This window comes from Atractosteus spatula, chromosome 25 (genome assembly GCF_055471065.1).
Source record: "Atractosteus spatula isolate fAtrSpa1 chromosome 25, fAtrSpa1.hap1, whole genome shotgun sequence".
Classification (NCBI taxonomy): domain Eukaryota; kingdom Metazoa; phylum Chordata; class Actinopteri; order Semionotiformes; family Lepisosteidae; genus Atractosteus; species Atractosteus spatula.
Window position 1 is genome coordinate 13,975,707 of NC_142730.1, and position 16,600 is coordinate 13,992,306.

General features: G+C 38.7%; 1 protein-coding gene across 1 annotated transcript in view; it reads right to left on the reverse strand.

Moving 5' to 3' along the window:
- Positions 1-16,600, reverse strand: part of sema4ab (sema domain, immunoglobulin domain (Ig), transmembrane domain (TM) and short cytoplasmic domain, (semaphorin) 4Ab) — a 90,083-nt gene that overhangs the window by 43,925 nt on the left and 29,558 nt on the right. The window contains exon 2 of the mRNA XM_088905573.1: positions 6,050-6,402. Coding sequence (XP_088761699.1) covers positions 6,050-6,146 — 97 coding nt within the window. The 5' untranslated portion in view covers positions 6,147-6,402. The remainder of the gene's footprint in view (positions 1-6,049; positions 6,403-16,600) is intronic.

Consider the following 16,600-nt stretch of genomic DNA (forward strand, 5'->3'; position numbering starts at 1 on the left):
ATAATCAGAATTCAACATAGCAGCCAGTTTCATTTACACTTTTCACTTCAGCTCTCAAACTATATGATGTTTAAATAGTCTGTTACAATACCACAAACATGGAAAGCACTGTATACAAATTAGCCACACCTTTAATTCAATTTGCATGCATGTGGCAACATTTTCTAGGTTGCACAATATCACAAACAATCTTATGACGTTCCTTGAAATTGAAAACTTGAAATTCACATCATAATACAGGGTCAACAACAATATTTAAGTTGCCAAACTATGCAGTGCTGACATTGGGAAGTCTATGGACATAAGTTATGATAGTTACTTTCTGCACCATTTCTTACTTTTATATCATATTCACCTTTTATTAAGACTTTCATGAACATATACTTATATTTTAGTTTGAAATCCCACATAAATATGAATAACTGAGTGGATCCACAAACTTTTTTCTCAGTACTCTATACTGTTCAGTAGAGGAAGTAGAAGAAGTAATGTGAGGCTGCTAAAATGACTCAAAAACACCTGCGTACGGAGAAGAGGACTGTAATGTCCTTAAATAGTTAAGCTGGGACAAAGCCCAGTCTAACTGAAGAACTTGTTAAGAGGTCAGCACTACTCTATGTCCTGGGTTTCAGATGTGAATGCTCCTCCACTTGCTACTCAGATTCTCAGGTAGGGACTGACTGACACCTTGGGACTACTGAAGCCAGTTCTGGGTTGTCTCTCAAGCAAATGTTGGGCAGGGAAGTTGCCCACTACAGCCAATATATTAGGTGCTTGAGGAATTTTATGGTGGAAATAAGGATTGTAGGATTACTGTGATCTCCCTCTACAGTGAAAAAGGAGAGTCAGGTCACTTTAAGGGCTGGGATTAACAAATACTTGCAGAGGTTGGGCAAAGAAGAGTTGGGAGCTCAGACTACTCAGCTAGGTATGGTGGGGCAGTAAACCAGAACTAGTAGCAAAGTCCAAATACTTAAGCATTTAGTGTATGCACCCAAATATGTAACATTCTGGAAAGGATTACTATATTTCAATCAGTCTTCTACAGTATATGGTGAATGACTGATAAATAATAATAATTGCTTACACTTATATAGCGCTTTTCTGGGCACTCCACTCAAAGCGCTTTACAGGTAATGGGGGCTCCCCTCCACCACCACCAAGTGCAGCTCCACCTGGATGATGTGATGACAGCCATAGTGTACCAGAACGCTCACCACACTACAGCTATCAGTGGGGAGGAGAACAGAGTGATGAAGCCAATTCAAACTGGTAAGGGCCAATAGGAAATTTGGCCAGGATGCCAGGGAAACACCCCTACTCTTTTTGAGAAATGTCCTGGGAATTTCAGTGGCCACAGAGTGTCAGGACCTCGGTTTTATGTCTCATTCAAAGGACGGCACCTTTTTTTACAGTCTAGTGTCCCCGTCACTATATGGGACATTAGGACCCACACAGACCACGAGGTGAGTGCCCTCTACTCACCCCACCAACACCAGCAGCAACCTTAGCTTTCCCAGGAGTCTCACATCCAGGCACTGGCCAGGCTCACACCTGCTGAGCTTCAGTGGGTTGTCAGTTGTGAACTGCAGATGATATTGCTGCTAGCTATATCATTGCTATACTGAAGACTTTGCAACCTAGTGTGACAGGCCATCATATAATAGAACTCTCCTGACCCAACCATGCATGGGAGCTGCTGTGTGCTGCACTTTGGCCAGGCATGAAAGAGACACAAGTGGCTACAGGTGTTATACATAGGCTGGCAGGGAGTAACAGAAATGCGAGGGCAGCTACAGGGATGCTGTGTGTGAGTGCGTGTTGTGTGACTCAGGTCACTAGTGAAGAAAGATGTGAAGACGGGGGTTTGAATTTAATCTTTTCTGTAGGGGGTTTAGACTTCTAAGTCACAAGCTGGGGTTTATGGCAGGAAAGGGGGTTAACTGATAAGGATTGCAGATGCAAGCTAGGAACCCCCCTGGGTGTAATCTTAAACTGACCATTTGTCCAGAACATCGTAAACTGGCCAAATACCATGAACCCCCCTCTTTACCATCAGACCGAGTGACGTCAGAAACGGAGAAGAAAACACTATATAACCCAAAAGTTTGTAACAGTACGGGGAACAATACTTCGGTTTTGTTGTTTCTTGCGGGAAACAAGACTTCGGCTTTATTGTTCCTTGCATGCAATAAACTCATCTGTTTTACTTCATCTCGGGATCAAGAACCTTATTCTTTCTGTTACAACACTAGAAAAGAGTATGTTTGAATGCGAGTGCAACAGTGGTCGTACCGGTGCTGATGAGTGCTGTAAAGATGAATGAAATAATGCTGGAACAGAATCCATGCAGTCCATCAGAACTCTGGGAGAGAGTAAGCAGCAGTATGAGACTTTTAGATATCAGAGGCAGCTGGCATGTATGTGTGCTGGAGACACCTGAAAGGTAGCATGCCCTGAATGGCTGAGAGGCTGTCGGTCACAGGCACTCAGGAGCTGCTTCCAGCATGTTTGTATGAGAGTGAATAGTGTGTGGAAAAGACAGTAAGTGGAAAAAAATGCAGTCTTCCCCAGAAGGGGAACAACACGTGAGATCCAGAAGCCCAGAGAAGTGACAGTCAGAATGTTTCTGAAGCATTCTGACACAAAAGTTTCTTCATACTACATCAGGTCTTCTTTACTGACTTGTCATGCCCAAATGAAAAATGAAAAAATGCAAGCAAGTTAAAGTCATTGTGTGAGCAGTCTGTGGCCAAAAGGTAGTGACTGGTCTGGAGGGGCTGCCCACCAGTAAGGTGTGTAGCCTTGAGATCAGAGAGCAGAAGACTGAGCTGTATTCCACAACTTTGATGGAAGCAGAGTGAAGGTCTGATACACTACGATATATGGCTACATTAATTAGTCTATAAACACAGTAGTTCCCTTATGATTGTGATTGTGTCTCTCTTCGTCAAGAGTTGACTCTTGGTCAATGCATGTTTAAATAGTTGGGAAACTGGAGAGAAGGAGATACAACTGGTATCCCTCAGCCCTGATGAAGGAAGGGTGGGGTGCTGACTTATCTCCTGGTGGGCTCTGCCAATGGACCTTGGGTGAAGACCAGATAATAGTAAGTGCATCTGGATAGACCCAGGGTTTGTATTGCAAAAATAGCAGGCTGTTTGTCCAGGTGCTGGCCCTGCTGCAGCGAGGGACATCTGGTGTGTTTCTAGTGCAGGGACAGAGAAGGACACTGACAGTGGTTAGTACATGCCAGACTGTTACTTTTTTAAGTTTTTAAAACGATAAAAGAAAGATAGTCAGTGAACTGTGCTTGGGGCTGTTAGCTGTAAGGTATATAATGTGAAAGTAAATGAAAGAAAAACAGGGTAGTAAGTGAGCAGAAAAAAGAGAGTTTACAAGCAGGTCCACAACAAGCTCATCTAGGGATGGGCCTATTCTCTTACACCTTGTAGCAAAGACTTAGTAATCTTGAGACAGAACAAAGGAACATGTTTACTGAACAAAGCGGGTTATGGTCACCACAGCTGATCGGAAGTTGCACAGCCAGGCTATGCCACATCTTCCATAGTCACCCAGAAGAGAGCTTTGACAATATGGCAAACAAGAAGCAGTCAATGCCATCAACAAGAATGTTACAGACCACAGCAACAATCCCACACTGAGACAATGGACAAATAAAACACAAAACTTCAAGTTGCTCCAGCATAGAAGTCAGAAGCAGGAAGAGGATAAGATGATGGTCATAGCCAACCCAAGATCAGATTATTGACCAAAAAGTATATTTCAAGATTGTTTAAATTGGCCTTATGGGAGTGAGACAATGTGCCCTCTTGCTTTAACACTCTGCATTTTAAAACACTGCATAAGTAACACTAAAGTTGAAAAGACTTCAATATAATATATGCTTTCATATCGGTGTTCTTGTCATCAAAGTATCTATAACCTGTTTCACCTGAAATCTGCAACAAGCTCACCAGACACGATCTGTGTATTCTGTGTAATGCACTCTACGCAGCTCTACCTCTAGCAATTTAACTGTTATGGTATACTGTGGTTTTGATCATATTAAGTCCTTTTAAACTTGTATTAACTTCATTAACTAAACTTTAACTTGTAATAACTAAACTTGTATTTGGTTTCAGATTTATTTCTAGCACATGCTGTCCTGCTTACCTTAGCTGCTGCTATGTGGAGGGAGCTAGCATTGGCTTGGCAGCAGGTCTCAACTCCACCTGCCTGTCACTCAGCTCTGGTTACCATGGCCACCAACTGACTGGAGACCCGGATCACATGGACGCAATCACCATCGCGCCTGTCAGGATGATTCGGCGATATTAAAGGGCTGTTCAGTCTCTGCTCTGGGCTCTGTTATAGTGTTCCTACTGTAAGCCTCTCAAGTCTTACGTTCCTGTGTCTCCTGTCCTTTGCTTGTTTTGTTTTCCTGATATTGCTTTGTTCTCTGATATTTCTCTGATCTTTCCTGCACTTGTAATTGTCTACTATTTATCACAGTTTGGACCGTGACTTGCTTGTCCTTGTTTCCCGAACATCTCTGCTACAGTGTCTACATTACAACCCTACCTAGTTTTGGATAATGACCATGGTGAGTGTTTGCCTGCACCACACTCTGATCCCCAGCCTGCTACAGTGCCACACAACCAGTTTGCACAGCTCAGTCACTGCTGCTTGTCAGAAAGCAGTCAACTCCTTGCTAGTATACATGCTCCCTGGTCAGCCTAGACCCTGTAACGTTCAGCACTGCCAAGGTGTTCTTGGTCAGCACACTGCTTGCAGTTCCTCTGCGTCTCACCTGCCTTTTATCCAGCATGATCCCATAGCTTCGTGGAACTATCAAAGAATCAGGAGTTGTAATTGAACCCACTTGCTAGATGAAAGCAGATGTACAAGACTACAAACACTAGAACAGAGCCCAGAGCAGAGTTTAAGCAGCCTTAAATATTTTCGAATCACCCAAACAGGTAAGATGGCAATTGTCTCCAGGTGATTCAGGTCTCCTGTCAGCTGGTGGCCATGGAAACTGAGTGACAGGTGAGTGGAGCAAATGCTCCACCAATGCTAGCTCCGCCCACAGAGCAGCAACGGGTTAGAGTATGACACCTGCAAGGTTAGCTGCTTTACTGTATATTACAAGAACTATTAATGGTTTCGCTATTATCATAACTAGAAAACTAATAGAAAAGTTCAAGACAGAGTGCTGATTCGCATACTTATATAACTCACTTAATATTTTCTGTGCTGCCTAAAAAAAATCAATATTTAATTGATTTGGTATTTTACTTGCTAGCTTGAAAAGAGGCAAATATCCATCCATTGTATAACAATCACATTGAGTTTATATTAATTACATGATGATAAATAGTTCTTTCTTCATTAGGATGTAAACACCGATAATAAATACTGATTGTAATATTGATTAAAGGGAGGAGTATACATGGGGAATGCAGCCCACATCGGTATTAAAAATTAGATTCTTAATCCTTACCCTAGGTCTTAATACCTAAATATTCTGATTTGTCAGATACAAATTTGATTTCTGTTTACAAGAACCAGTTTAATGAAATGTGAACAATAGGATCTAAGGCTAATTAATGTAAGAACTGAACTATAAATATATATCATGACCACACTGTCTTGGTTTAAGACTTTTTTATTACACTAAAAAACATCATTTTTGAGGGCTAATGCAACTTGTTTTTGGTTCTTTTACAAAAATAAAACACAAAACCTTGATTGTACCCATCATTGTTTTCTCTTCATCTTTAGACACACAAAGGCATAGAAAGGAAATAGGAAAAATAAGGAAATATAAATTATAGAAAATACTTTAAGCACAAACAGAAAGAACTTAAAAGTATGAACAGAAAGTACTTAAACATCTGTTTACCCTTTGTATTTACTAAGAAGTTACTGTATATGTATATTAAATCTATAAGAATCCTTAACGGTTGTTCAATGAAACAATGACAAGTCCTTCAAACAAGTTAAGTTTAAAAGCCAAGAAAAAGAAACAAACAAGAGAGCTCACCGCTGGAGAAGGTGATCCGAGGGGTTAGGGATGTCTGGGCTAAGTGCAGAAGCACAAGGAGTAAAACTGTGTCCCACATGAGTTGAGGTACTGCCATGCTGTAAGGCGTGTGCTCCCACGAGGAGACAAGAGAAGATCTGTGCAGCTTCACGGCTGACTGAAAGAAGGCACTGTTGCAATTCGTCAATGTGAAAGCTGGTGCTTTCCTGTGTTGGCTCAGTGACTTTGAGCAATACTTAATCTACACTGTCTGGAGCGGAGGTAGCGTCTCTGAAAAAAAGACTGGTTCCTATTCTGCCACTTCCTCTCCCTCCGATCACCTGCTGTCATCTTGAAGGGTACGAGAAGAGCATCTGGGGAGAGAATCACAACATTACAAAGTTAACACTGCATTTCCCAGTCTTGCAGGCAACACCACACAAAATAAATCCCAGGGTATGTGCTCAGTAAAATAGTTTATGTTACCCATGTAGTTCATCCTGTTGTGTACATTATTAGGAAATGAACGTATAAATAAGCACCTGCTCTATACCACCAAGCATAACAGTTGTCTACATTTCTCAACACACATTAAATGAACATCTGTCTCAGGCCTGGCATAACACATAATACCAAGCAACAAGGCACTGATGTGTTGTCCGCTTTACTTTGTGCATGGTTCAGTGCAAATGTCTGTATTTGTTCAGCATAGATAGTACACCTCTAAAAAGTATGCAAACATAAAACTCAGACTTCAGATTTAAGAAAAATATCAAACATTACTGTATTAATATAACAGGACCCCTACAGGGAGTCTCTAATAGAAAATCAAGGTTAAAGTGTAGTTGCTGGACCAGTAAGTGTTGCTGTTCCATACAGATTAGAACTTTCAAACCCATACAGTGGTTTATATAACAATAACAATGCTATGGGAGGTAACTGAATTAGTAAAAAATGAACTTCAGAAAATTGTTAAAATATAAAATTTGGAAGTACCCATTTGGAAGCAGCTATCACATAATTCCACTAATGAGATTCTATGATATTTGTACTCTTTTCATTTGTGTAGGACATGTCATTAATGATCATATTCAAAATGAGATGTACTGTTTGTTCATCAAATATCTGTTTCCTAGCTGCTGATGATCTGTTAAATAGTCTCACTTCAAAATATTTTGAGACACCTGGCTAGCCGTTTTGCAGTGGTTCTCACTTTGATTTTACACTCACAGAGCAAAGTGTGAATTGAGCTGTTATAACACCTTCTAAAACCCTCATGAAGAGCACTCTCCCAGTACCGTTCTTTACACTTCTAGAAAATAAATAAAAATGGGGTTTGAGAAAACTAAAGCCTAGCTTAAGTCATTTATGAAAATGATTTAGATCAAGAAACCTTTTAGACCTTTTCACATTTTTCTCAGCAACTCGTCTTCTCATTCTTTGACCTGTTGATTACATGCTGTAGGAAACACAAAGTAGGAACATCTCTTTTACAATAAAGCACAACTTTTTTCTTGATTTATTAAAATAACTGCTGGGGCATGACTCTGCACCTTGGGAAGTACCATGATGAATCTGTAACTATACACCTGGGGGAGGAGCTGCTCACAGATCGACATTATCACAGGAGACTGGGACATTTGCACAAGCACTCACCCTCCAACTGGCCTTGTGTGAACAAGATCATGCCACTTACCTTCCAATCAAGCTCCTAATTAATCAGCCTATTTAAGAGTCCAGACCAGTGCTCCAACACTGAGTTGCTGAGAGTCGACAGGCTATCAGTTCTGTGTTTGCCTTGCTGATCGCTTCAATATTAAAAACCTTTCAAAGCATCGATCCAGCTAAGATTTTCTTTGTCGATTTTTAAATCTTTAAAGATTTCCATTAAAGGCAATTCAAGAGTCAGTAAAATGTGAGCCATCTTGTTCAACTAAATCTACATGAATTATTTAAAATTATTTAAAACAGTCCTTGAATGTGATCCTTGAATCAATTTTCTGCCAACGATCAAATGATCAAAGATATTAATTGCAAACTTTCTTTTATTATTACATTTTGAAACGTGTCTGCACACAAATATGTCAGAAAACCATATTATCTTCTCCATTATACATTCTAAACAACATGAATACTATGAATGCTTATTCGAAGCATTCCTTGAGTCTGTCTCCGGATGATTCATAAAGCTTTTTAATCTGTAGTAATCTTTTCTCCCTTTTAATTCCAGAAAACTTGATAACAATTATTTAATTTATCCTTCCGTATGTGTGTATTGGAAGTTTTGAACTGTTAAGCATTTAAAACTACTTTCAGAAAAGAGGAAGGAAATGAGCAAAACACTTAGGAAAGCTATGTTGACATTTTCACTAGTATTGCTCCTACACAAATTTGGATTTGAGTCTTTCACATGGTGCTCACGTGAGGCTTTTGCTTGTTATCCTTTTTATATTTTCACATCACAATTTTTTGGCATTCTGTAGTACAATGGTATTTAAAACATTAAATCTTACTTTCTTTGTGACAATGCCATGTTTTATAAAACAAAATTGACAATCCATCACTTTACGCCAAGTGTAAAGAAATGTCCACAACATCCACCTTACATGTTTTTAAAAATATAATATACAGACTCTGGATGTTAGTTAAATGGTTTTCACATTATTTAGATTAACTGATCATGACAACAATATACAGCACTTGAGTGGAAATACATCATCTCATTATTGAGAAAGTTGATTGACAGACGTGATGAAGTGATTTATCTTTTTGTAAATAAAATGTAGCAACAATCAAGAACAAAACACAAATTAACAAATTTATCCCACTTATCACAATAATATTTTCATTCCAACAGTCTGTTGGAGAAGGGGTTATGTCTAAAGTTGTTTGATTAAATGTCAGTAAACCTGCTACAAAGTGTTATTGCTTGATAATAACTCTATGTATTTGTTGCAGTTATTAGTGATAAAAAAACTTGATGCTTAGTACATATAGTAAAATCTCGATATTTGATAAAGATACCTTGAAGTCTCCACAAATGGTGAATTTGTGAATAACGAACTTAATGCCTTATGGGAAAAATAGGGTATGGTTTGGCAGCTCGCAACACTGTAGGTATTTGTATTATAACAGTTAACTTTTAGAATTACTGTGAGTAATTATTCTGAGTATTTCTAAGGAAAATGAGTACTGGAAACATACAAAAACATTTACTTTCTTTAATTCAAGTTATTGCATATGCAAACAAATTAAATCACTGTTATATTATTACTAAGGTTGTATTAGAGCTACTTTTTTCATCCTATTATTCACTTTATTCTTTATTTTATTACAGCACAATAATAACACACAAGACAATAAATTAAGTGAACCCTTCCTTAACCAACTGTCAGTCAACTCTCTCCAGGTCCTGCATTTTGTTTAATTCTCTTTCTCATTATTTCTTTTCTTATCCTTATCTGCAAAACCAATGAGAACTGAAACTGCGATCATTCAGGGGCCGAGTTATGAAGAGTTTTTTTTCTTCATAATTTATTTTATTTCACAGCATAACACTGAGTCACATAATATATAAGTATTACTCTGATAAGTCGACACACAATACACATCCAATGCTTTCCTGACAGAAACTGAAAAACTAAAGCAGAACTCATGATACACTGGCACATAAACATGTTAATGCTTCAAAGCTGTGTCTTTCCTACAAAGACCGATGCAGGACACATGAAGTAGATGAAAATACTGTGGAAGTGGAGCTGGCATTTACTTTCCTAGCCTGCGAATGGGCAAATATGGAAAAAAGTGGTCACTAAAATGTTTGCACGAATAGGCAAAATTGTGAATATTGAATTAGCACAATATTGAAGTTTTACTGTTTATGACTCTCTCCCAAAAATAATGTAATAAAATGCATACAAGCCTTAAATCACAATAGTTCCACATGCCGGTGAACATGCAGTTCAGTTCCCCACATAATCCACAAGGTTAGAATATTATTAATAGGTCTTGCTAGATTACGTGATGGGACGTGATAATTACGTGATAATTGTACTGAATTAAATTAGGTGGGAAATCAGCCTACAATGGAGAACCAGGATTATAAATCTGTAGAAAAAAAAGCTGTTTGAGTAGGTTAGCAATAGAGTTCAGGTTTTGCTGTAGAAAGAACACAGTGGTCATAGAAAGCATGAAGAAAAAAGGAGAAATGATCTTTATTACATGACACAGAAGTTACATGATATACCGTTTGTTAATCTTAATGACTGTTTTATTAGATTAGGTAGGATTATGTTTTATTTATAAGGTAACTAACATACCAGTTATCAACAGTTAATGGTTCTAAAAAAAAGTCAACAATTCAAAACTATTCACATGACTCTGGTCTACAGCTGTTGTAATGTTTTGAATACAGTTTTGTTTCCAGTAAGATTTGGCCATGTAACTCCTTACGTGGAGTTCATGTGCTGAATGAGTCTTGGTTTCCATCTGAATAACTCCACCTGTGCTTTGTTCTTTTTTGCTCAGGACATATTCTCGGCAGCCCTGCTAACATCCTTGTGCATTTATGTTATATTTATCTGTCTTTGCCAAAAACAAAAAAACAATGATACAGTTACTCTTCTTGTATACTTAGTTTTCTTAATGATCTGGAGATCAAAACAAGAAAACTTTTAAACTTCATCACTGGCTATAAAGCAGGATAGGTATTCCAACTTGAATACTGAATGTACTTTAATTTTACAAACTTTAACCTTTCCAATTTACAGTATATTATAAGTAGGCATTTGCCATAAAAACAATGTAAAACAGAACGATAATAAATTTAGAAGAGCAAAAGACAGGATGTTGTACGGATGTTAACTGGCAATTATTCATACACATATATACACTGTCTGTATGTTTTGACTGAATGCTTTCAAGAGGAAGTAAACCTAAATTATGCAGTTTCCTGTTTAAGTGTGGTTTGTGACACCTTCTGTTTGCAGATCACATCAACACTAATTTAAAGCAATAAGACTGTCATTCCTAGCATTGATCTACAAAATCAGCTTGAAGGAATATCTTTGATTACAAATTCTTGTGACAGTGATACAATTATTTCCACTTCTAGTGGGGAAATAAATATAATCTGCGTACAAGTAACCTTCTCCATTTAACTGGTTTCAAACATCCATCCCATTACAGGGTCATTGGGGAGCCAGAGCCTATCCCAGCAGTCGACAGGCACAAGGCAAACAGGACGCCAGTCCATCGCAGGGCCCACACAGACACACACACAGAAACCAAAGACACAAACCATGGAGCCAATTAACCTACCTGTATATCTTTGGACTGTGGGAGGAAACCAGAGAACATAACAAAAACTCACACAAACACTGGGAGATCAGACAAACACCACACAGATAGCAGTCCAGGAATTCAGCTTAAGGCCTCAGCATTGTGAGCAATCACTGATGCTAATCACTGTACCACCGCCGCCCATTTCAAACACAGTGTGAAATTTACACAACACCATTAATTACAATTACACTTCTGTTTATGTTTACTTGCATTTAACCAACACTTCTATTGTTAAACCGAGAGCTAAACATAGTTACCAAGTTTCATTTTTCTAAACATTATTGTATTGAATTTCCCGAATCCTGAGATACCTCAGATTTATAAAAAAACAACAGGGGGCTTCCAGATGACTCCTTGAAGAGGCACAGGAATCAAACATTACTGAATTTAGACAGGACACTGCAGTTATCATTTTTTAATGTCCAAGAACTCGGGGCCTCAGTTTAATGCCTCAACTGAAGCACTGCACCTCCTACAGGACAGTGCAGGAGTGTGGCCATACTGCACCACTGGTTAAAAACATCGATCTCATAGTCTATCCACACCTGTAAAGTTTCCCATTTCAGTACTGACTATATGTAGCTTTGTTTAGATTCTGAAATTAATTTTTTTTATATTTCATTTTCTACTAGTCCATTTCTGGTTCTGGGTCAAACCCCTGCCTGTGCATTAGCTACAAATACTTGGTTCATCCCTGAGTTTTACAGCTGCCTTAGACTAATTCACCAGCCATAATTATTCTTACTAGAATTGACTAGAATCGAGGAATACAGAAATTAAGAACATAAGAAGATTTGCACACAGGGTGCCATTCAGAAAATCTAGCTTTTTCGCTATTGGTGGTTAATGCCTCTTTGTCTCAGTTTTACTTGGAGAGATTCTTTCTGTATGTTATTCAATGAAAATGTATCCTCATTAAGAAATTTAATTTTTATTTATTAAATATCAATTTTAACTAGTATTTAATTCAGAACTAAAAAGAAAGTATGTCATTTAGAAATTGTGTAACTAAAAAATTTATAACTAGAACAGATTAACAACCAGCTGGAACCTCTATCTAGGGATTCTATTAATTATTTTGATTGCCTTTCATAAAAACAAAAACATTGTGTTCTAAAATAAAACTATTGTTACCGCTGCAAATCTAAACAGTAGCTTTCTGTGGCATTTTACAGTTAAGTTTACTATATGTCATTAATTTAAACCAAACATGACAGAATGTAGGGCAGAGTTATACAGGGAGTATAGTTTGGGCCCAGAGACTTGAGAAGCTTTCAACCCCCATGACTCTGTCTGTCTGAAAATGTGTAGTTCCCCTTGCAGGCAGAGTTGGAGCAATACATTTCCAGAGGAAAAGACGTAATTGGCAGCTTATTTCCCGTGTAATGAGCTACAAATATCAGCTAGCTCCTCTATGATTTTTAAAGGGTGAAGCAGTGTGAAAGATCCCCCTTAGATGATAGCATGGCAGGAGTGTAGCAGATTAAAAACCCAAACCAAATCTCTACTTTTCTAGCAGTGGTAAGTCTCACCTTTTCGATCCCGTTTGGCCAGATACACTCATTAGCTACTTTCATTTTTCCAGCATCCTGACAAGAAAAGCGACCAAGACTGCTACCAATGTTATCCAGTCATAACCAAGTGTATATTCTAATGCAGTATGCCATACTGTAAGTAATAAACTCCTCCCAAACATTAGAATCTCTCTCTATTTTAGTGCTCACTATTCCTTGTAACCATGTGGGTATTGCATTCAACCTCAGGCTGCTCAGAGGTTTTATAGGGATCTGGTGATTCCAGGTGCAACCAATTAATTGATTTCCTAGTGAGAATGAGAGGAATGTACTTCTCTGAATGTGCCGACTACGTCCTCTGGCAGCTCAACCTTGTCTTTAGCCAATAGTTACAGGCAAACACAATTATCCTGTCTTTTGTTTGGTATGACATGCAAGACAGTTGGTCTTATTTTTCCATATTTTGAAATTGATGTCTAGCTGCGAGAGCCACGAAGGACCCTTGGCCCATCTGGACTAGCCACTACTTTCAGAAAATGACTACCACTGAGGTCATAGAAGCATATTTATTGTCTTTAGAAAGGACTGAAAAGGGGATCAATGGTCACTGGCTCAATAGGCTGGACTATTGGCACCATGTTTTAGTGGAGACGCACGAAAGACCTATCATGACCTGGAGGCCTATGAGGCATGTGACTACAACAGACTGAAAGCAGACTTCTGGCAAGCCTTGGAGTTATGCCAGCAATATGAGCATATCTGCCAAGAAGATGGGCCTGCCAGGAAGACCCATATGTAGCAAAACCATGTCGTTGCCCTAGTAGAACAATACCTCATCACAGCTGACCTTCTGAAGAGTGGTATGCAAGACCATTTCTTCAAGCCAAAACACCAGAACCAGAAGAGATGGGTTCAGGAAGGCTGGACTTGGAGGAGATATGAAGATGATATCGGAGGACCCAGGGAACAGAGACACACCCTATAAGAGGACAAACAGGGGTACCTATTTGTCGAGTATTTAAGATGGGATTTTGGCAGCCTACAATGTTTCTGCTGTCAATAACTGGACTGGCAGAAAGTATGGACTGTAATTTGGGGAAGCGTGTGGAAAAGGAAGTAGTTAGCTGCTTTATGATATCAAAGTTCTCTGGGGAGAAGAGTGACTGCAGACATTTTTGTACAGTAAATTGTAAACCATCAAGTTAGTCCCTTGTTGGGCTCGGGCAGAATGGGCAGCAATGGATTTAGTGGGACCATTAGTTAAGTCCACAAGGAGGCATCAACACATTAAGCAACTGCCTTGCCTAACAGTTGCTTTAAGCTTATTGCTAAAGAGTTAATGCTGATGTTCATTCAAGCAGTTTCCCCTAAAAAATACTTGCTGACCTTTTATGTCCAAACTAATGAAGGAACTTTGTAAATTCAATAAGACCCATCAGGACATCAGTGTTTTATCCACAGATGGTTGTTCTTGATTCCCTTGTGGGATGCTAGTTTAATAGCATCCACCATCAACAGGGGTATGATCAAACCACAACTAAGCAAACAAGATGCAATAAGTGTATCCAGTTTGTGTATCTAAGCAGGCAGCTTAATGCCTATGAAATAAAATATGCCACCTTAAAAAAACTGTGTTTAGTTATCAAGTGGGCAGTGGACACCCTTGAATATTATTTGTTGAGCAGGAAATTTGTTCTGGGAGATGAGTCACTCCCCTCTGCAGTAGATGTAACATAATAAACAAAAGAACACTAGACCAAAACACTGGTTTCTCAGACTACAAGCATATAATTGTACAATGAAGCACAGAGATGTAAAGACAGCAATGCTGATGGCCAATACAGGGCACTTTGTTTTTGGCCACAGGTCACTCACCCCATTAGTTCTGAGCTGGGAGGAGGATGTATGGTGGAATGTTGGGAAGGGTTATACAGGGAGTATACTTTGGTCCTAGAGTTTTGTGAAGCCTCTACTCTATATAATCGTGTTTGAAAATTTGTAGTTCCATTTGTAGGCAGGGTAGAGGACTATATTTCCACTGAGGCAAAGAGAATCCAGTTTGTTCTTGGATAGATTTTGGTAGGACTATACTCTTGAACTTTGTCTGACAGTGAAGAGGTGGAGCCTGTGCTAAGAAAGTTTGTGAAGATCTTAGGATTTTCACATATTTGAAAATGGATTTATTCTCAAACAACGCAACATTCAATAGAAATGTGTGACAAAGAATGTGAGTCTTTAGAAACTTCAGAAACTTGTGGCACACCTTTGAAAAACAATGACTGGAACTAGATATGTTGATCAATCTTTCACATCAGCATTGAGAAATTATGGCCCATTCATCCTTTCAGAGGAGGGCTCTCACCTTTGTGACATTTCAGGGCACACTTGCATGGACAGCTCACTTCATTTTCATCATTTCGATGGCCTTTAGATCCAGACTTTGACTAGGCCACTGTCAAACACAGAGTTTCTTCTGCTGCAGCCACTCTTTTGTAGATCTGCTGTGATGTTTAGGATCATTGTCTTGCTGCAATTCCCACTTTTGGTCTAGCTTCAGATTCCAGACAGATGGCCAACACTCTCTAGAACGATCTAGAAAAATTCTGATACAATACAGAATTCATGGTTGTGTCAAGGATGGCAAGCCATCCAGGTCCTGAGGCAGAAGAGTAGCACCAAACCACCACTCTCACCATGCTTGAAAGGTTGGATGAAGGTCTTCTATTCAAAGCACTGATTGCTTTATACCAAATACAATGTTTCTTATCGAGGCCAGGGAGTTCCACATTGTTCGAGAAACTTTGTGGATCATCTATGTGATCATGAGCAATGTTTTTTTTGGAAAAGTGTTTTTTCCTTGCTTTCCTTCTATGAACACCATTCTTGTTCTGTTGTCTTCTGATTGTTGAGTCATGAACAGTCACATTAGCCAGTGCGAGAGTGGCCTGTTCTCTTCGATGTTACTCTGGGGTTCTTTATAACCTCCCTGATAAAGATCCAGTTTGTTCTTGGATAGATATTGGTATGACTATATTCATGAACTCTGTCTGACAGTGGACAAGTGGAGCCCATTATTCTTAGAAATAGTTTTGTAACCCTTCTGAGACTGATGAGAATTCTTAACTTTTCAAAGGTCCTCTAAGATTTCCTTCAGTTGTCATATGACCTTTTTTCTACACACTTGTATGGCGAATTCACAAAACTCACCTCACAAAATGTCTCAAGTAGGTAGCTGCGTTAGCATGCATAGACTGCAAAGAAACAAGTAAAGGTTTATTCCATGAGAGAAGATCACCCAAAGAAGGCTCCACAGCCGAAACGTTGTTTCTCTTTTCTTTTCTTTTTAGCATGGAATAAACCTTAACTTCTCCTTCACAAAATGTCTGATGTTTACAAAAATATCCAAACCTCAACCCCAAGATACAGTATATCTAATTATTTCAACACCTGATTCTAATTATTCCCTTAACTGAGCTAAATAAACGCTTAATTTCACTTAATTTTTCACATCACTGGTTCCTTATTTATTGTTAACTCATGTACAATTTTATTTTAAAAGACATGGAGTTGGTTACCATAAGCCCATTAGAAATTTACATAAAGACTGCTTTTGATTCAGGAAAGCTATCGTAGTAAAACTATTAAATTTCCATATTTATCTTTGGGGTTCACAAACATTTTCTCGGCAACAGACACGCTATCACCCTCACCATAA